Genomic DNA, 5,321 nt, shown 5'->3' on the forward strand with positions numbered 1-5,321 from the left:
TCTGTTCTGACCTGATGACAATGAGTTTGAATGTTTTACCTCAGAGAAATATTTATATGTAACCACAAAAAGGCATGTTGTTATGTGCTGATGAGTCCACTAGGACTTATAGCGACCCTATTAACAACAGCTCTGAACCCTGCCCTGTCCTAAGCCAACCTCACCCTTTCTGACACAGTTGACCCCATTGCCACAGTCACTGTGTCAATCCATCACATCCAGGGTCTTCCTCTCCTGAACTGACCTTCTGCAATTCGAAGCATGATGTCCTTCTCCAAGTACTAGCCTCTCCTGATTACAAGACCAAAATATATGAGTCAGAGTTTCAAAATCCTTCCCTCCAAGAAGTAACTTAGTTCACTGTCTATTCTTTTAGCAGCCCATGATAGACCAGTCCTCTTTTCCAACACCACAACTCAAAGGCATGAATTCTTTTTCTGTCATCTTTAGTCATTGTCCAGCTCTCAGATGTATGCAAGCAACTGAGAAGACCATGACTGGAATCAGGTGCACCTTACTCTTTAGACTGACATCCTTACTGACCACTGATTTTCCCAATGCAACTCATCTAAGATTATTATTGTATTTTTTTAATGTTTAAATAGGTCTAATGTTTAATGTTTAATTTTAATGTTTAAATAGATTTAAATTACCTAAAACCTCTACCCACTAGGTGCCGAAAATAGCCACTCACTAACTGTGACACCAAAAATATCTCTGGACAAATTTAATATCCTTTGAGAGAAGAGGGAGCCATTGTTGTGAATGTGTACTGTAGAATCAGAACAAACCCAGAGTTGGGAGGAGATTGCCTATCTTTCTCCCATGGAGGAGCTGATGTATTCAAACCATGTACCTTTGTGTTGGCAGTGCAGTGCAATTCCTTACCACTAGACCACCAGAGAACCAATTGAGAAATCATCTCTAGTTAAAAAGTCACTGTTCATCATGTTTCCAACCACCACACACATTGCCATCTCTATAAAATGGTTCCTTTGCATCCTCCCCCATGGAACTGATGCTCAGGTTGGCAGGATTTCTGCCATTTCTTTTGCATTTTGTGTATCTTTCACATTTTCTACAGTGAACATTCAATTACTTCTGTAACGAGGAGAAAATTAAGTGAGGTCAATGATTATTCTTCATTTCTGAGAACCTTAAACATCTTAATGATGCCTCTGTTGGTTCACCCTTTCATATAACTCATGACCTGCGTAAAACGAGGACAATTAGGAAGAAGCTTTTAAATAGCAAGATCTTCAGAAACATGTAAATAGTTAATGACAATGCATCACTTTAAAAAGTTGAGTTTGAACAGTATTTTACTCTACAATTTCAAAGCTTGTGTAACACAGTGTACATACTGAAGTACATTTTGATGACGGTGGTGGTGTTAGATGCTATTAACTAGGACTTATAATTGACCCTATACAACACAATGAAACATTGCCCAATCCTATGCCATCTCCAAAATTGCTCCTGTGCTTAACCCATTGTTACGACCATCGTGTTAATTAACCCCTGTAGGGTCTTTTTCTTTTTCACCGACTCTCTACTTTACCCAGTTTGTTATCTTTCCCCATTGACTGGCTCTTCCTGGTAACATGCCTACAAGTGAGATCAAGTCTCACAGTGCTCGCTTCAAGGAGCGTTGGACATTGTTAAAGGAAAGGATAAGACAAGTCATTCTTAGTGTGAAACTCTAGATTTGTGTCATGATAAACCAAGAGATTTTTGTGGTTTTGCTTACCTGTTATTTGGAACATCTGCACTCAGCTCTCCCTCTTTTGTTTCCCTCAGTTGGCATTCAGTGGTATTCCGTGAAGAGCTGCACAATGAACCACAGTGAGTGTTTCCGGAGAATTGTGACGACTTATGAAGTCCACTCAACTCACTGCTGCCATAAACCTTTCTGCAATTTCTGACAAGTGTCCTGTGTTCAAACTGGTTGATCAGCCAACCGCACAGCCTGACCTGGTCATCACAAAATAATATCCACCATCATTATTACTCTACAAAAATGGCAGACTTTTGAAAAATATGAAATTGACTTTCATTCTCAAGGCAACCAGTGTTTGCTCCACAACTTCTCCAGCTCAGAAACTTTTAATTCAATATCATCTTGTTCCCTCCTCCTTTCTGCTCAACTCTTCCTAAGATCACTACACTATGAAGAACTGAAAATGCTACTAATTATAATTAGCCCCTTAAACGATTCATACTATCCCCAAATAGCTTATTTCTCTAAATATTTCCATGCTCTAAAACAGAATTGAAAGTAAATTATATCACAAAATATCAAGTGAGTTGAGAGTGCTTATTTGGTTACCAAAGCAAATTGACTTGTTCTTTCTGAGTGATGTATGCTCTGGGAAAACCAAAATTAACAAATAACAGAAAAAGTAGACCAGGCCTTACAAAGCCAGGCCTGTGGGAATTATGGGTCCAGGTGGCAAAGAGCTGAGGCAATTGGGATTTGTTGAAATATTTTCCCTTACTTTAATCACAACTAAGTGATGCATTGTTGTTGTGACTGTTAGGTGCTGCCTAGTCTAGTACAACTCGTGGTAGCCATGAACAACAGGCACAAATCTACTCTCTCCTATGCCACCTTCACAGCACTGCCATGCTCAAACCCAGTGTTGCAATCACTGTTTCAAGCTGTATTTGTAGTAAATAGTAATGACATATTTATTAGAAAATTACATCTTCAAAAGGGACAGACCTTCCTACTTGAAAGAAGATAAGGCCTGTGTCAACCTATCTTGTTGGGGATCTTCCTCTCTTTCACTGACACTATTTTTCCTGGCATGATACCTTTCCCCAAGGACTGGCCCCTCCTGACACTAAGTCCAAATTATATAAGGTGAAGTTTTACCAGCCTTGCATCTAAGGAGCACCATCGTTGTTCTTCCTCCAAAACAGGTTTGTTTGTTCTTTTGACAGTTGATGGAATAGTCAGTACTCTTCAACGCCACAGCCCCACAAAGGATGAGCTCTTGGTGGCCTAGTACATAAAGGGTTGCGCTGCTAACTGAAAGGGTGGACCTCTCTGGTGGTTGAAATCCACTAGGGCCTTCAAAGGAGAAAGATAGTCAATTTCCTCCTGTGTAGTTTACGACCTGAGATACCTGCTGGAGGGTTGGCTATAAATCAGTTCTGACTCGATAGCAAAGAGTTTGCATTTTTCCTCAGTGTTATTCATAATTTATCGTGACCTAAACAGTTAAACGCTTTTAAACAGAGAACTGCTGGATTCAGAAGAAGTCATGGAATGAGAAATATCATTGCTGGTGTCATATGGATTCAGGCTGAAATTGGAGAACACCAGAAAGATGATTACTAGTGTTTAATAATATCCCTCAAAGGGCAGGAACAGAGGGGTGAGGGTGGGGAATCATGGGGTCACACAATTTGATGGGTAGGAGGATGGTAAGGGAAGTGGGAAAGGTAGGAGGGTGATCTGTAAAGACAAAGTAGTGAAGGGCATGGTTTAATGGTAATTTTATAAAACATAATGAATGGGACTGATTGTGTGAAACACAATGAAGGATAATCAGAAACATGATGTATATGAATTTTATACACCAACCAATGTAAAATGAAAAAAAGAAGAGATATTTTTATTTTAGTTCTATAAAAAGTAAACATTTTATAAGTAAAAAAAAAATAATAATATCCCTCCTTCTATGGCCTCTTTTGACTATAGGCTGAATTTCTGACAGTTCCTTCCTAATATACTTGTTGCAGCTGATTCTAAATAAGTTTCTGCAGGAGTTTGCATGTATGTGATAATGATGCAGTTGTTCCACCATGTTTGCTTTCTGCTGGATCACATTCATTATGGGAATGGGCACACATATCAGTCCAGTCAGTTAGATCTAGTATCTCTCTTTTCAATTTCACATAGGCAAGTTAGCACATCTAAGGCTGTCTCTAGTTTTTTAAAGACTCATTCTGAACAAACAGTTTTATCCTGGAGAAGGTGTAACTAGGCTGCTCCTTAGAGTTAAGGATTCTGAAGCTTCATCTGACATACTTTGTACATGCTACAAGGAGCGACTGTCCTTGGAGAGGGACGTCATGTTTGGGAAAGTGGAGGGACAGCACAGGAGAGGAAGGCCCTCAATGAGATGGACTGATTCAGTCACTGGGGCAATGGGGATAGCTTGTCAGAGATGGTAAAGTTGGCACAGGATAGAGTAAGGTGTAGGGCTCTTGTACACAAGGTTGTTATGAGTTGCAAGCGACTCGACGGTACATAACAACAACATCATTCTGTATTCTATCAATTCTTGGACCCTTATGTTTTTGCCACGCCTTCAGTGCAGTTGAGCATCTTCCTTCAGTACTAATGGCTTTTGATCATATGCTACTTCCTGGAGTGGATCAGTGTCACCCAGTTTTCTTCAGTAGATAATATTTTGTCTATAAGATCCTTCAGCATTGCAACTCATGGCCTGAATTGTTCTTCAGTTCTTTCACCTTGAGAAATTCTGAGCGCATTCTTTCCTTTTGATTTTCTAACTCCAGATCTCTGCACATTCAGTTATGATACTTGCCTTTTCATCTCTAGCTACCTTTTGAAATCTTCTGCTCAGTTCTCATCATCATTTCTGTCCTTCATGTGGCTTCTGTATGTTAAAGGGCAAATTTCAGAGTCTCTTCTGACATACATTTTGACCTTTTCTTTCTTTCTCATCTCTTTAATGACTTTTTTGCTTTATTGTAGGATGAGTTTGTGAATCTCATTTTGGCAAAATAAGAAAAACAAATTACCAGGTAAACAGATTACCATCCACAGAGAATTTGAAAGGAATGAGAGTATCATTTGAACTGTGTTTCACATTTTTAAATGTGTTACATAATCACATTTACATCTAATTCCATAATTTTGCAGACTGAGTATAATTTTGAATTTTAATTTAAAATTTTGTTTTTCTGTATTTTCAAGAGTCTAAGAAACTCAGAAATAAATAATAAAAGTAATAAATTGCCTTTTTTTCTGGACCATCATATGAGCCCTTGAATGTATTTCATTAAATACTTAATGTAAACAAGGTTAAAATAAAGAGGCTGTGGGTGGCAAGAAGCTGCAGTGCTATACCAAAGGCACATGGTTTGAGGCCACCAGCTACTCTGAGGGAGAAGGTTGGTCAATCTCTTCCCCAGTGTTTAGCTGTCTTCAAAAAACCACCAGAAGGTCAGCTGTGGGTAGGCTCCAACACTCTGGTACATAACAACTACAACAACAATATGAAGCACTCATACAATGGAGGAGTATGCAACAGTACAAAGTATTAAATAATTCAAGAAGCACT

At 38.9% G+C, this 5,321-nt stretch overlaps 1 protein-coding gene across 1 annotated transcript in view; it reads left to right on the forward strand.

Annotated features, from left to right (window-relative positions):
• The window catches only part of LOC102854179 (chromosome unknown open reading frame, human C9orf57), a 38,866-nt gene extending 36,941 nt beyond the window's left edge, over window positions 1-1,925 (forward strand). Inside the window, 1 exon segment of the mRNA XM_006894421.1 lies at window positions 1,801-1,925. Within this exon segment, the coding sequence (XP_006894483.1) occupies window positions 1,801-1,925 (125 nt within the window).
• Window positions 1,926-5,321: the final 3,396 nt, after the last annotated feature.

This window comes from Elephantulus edwardii, unplaced genomic scaffold, assembly GCF_000299155.1.
Source record: "Elephantulus edwardii isolate Elephantulus edwardi_28Jun2011 unplaced genomic scaffold, EleEdw1.0 scaffold00141, whole genome shotgun sequence".
NCBI lineage: Eukaryota > Metazoa > Chordata > Mammalia > Macroscelidea > Macroscelididae > Elephantulus > Elephantulus edwardii.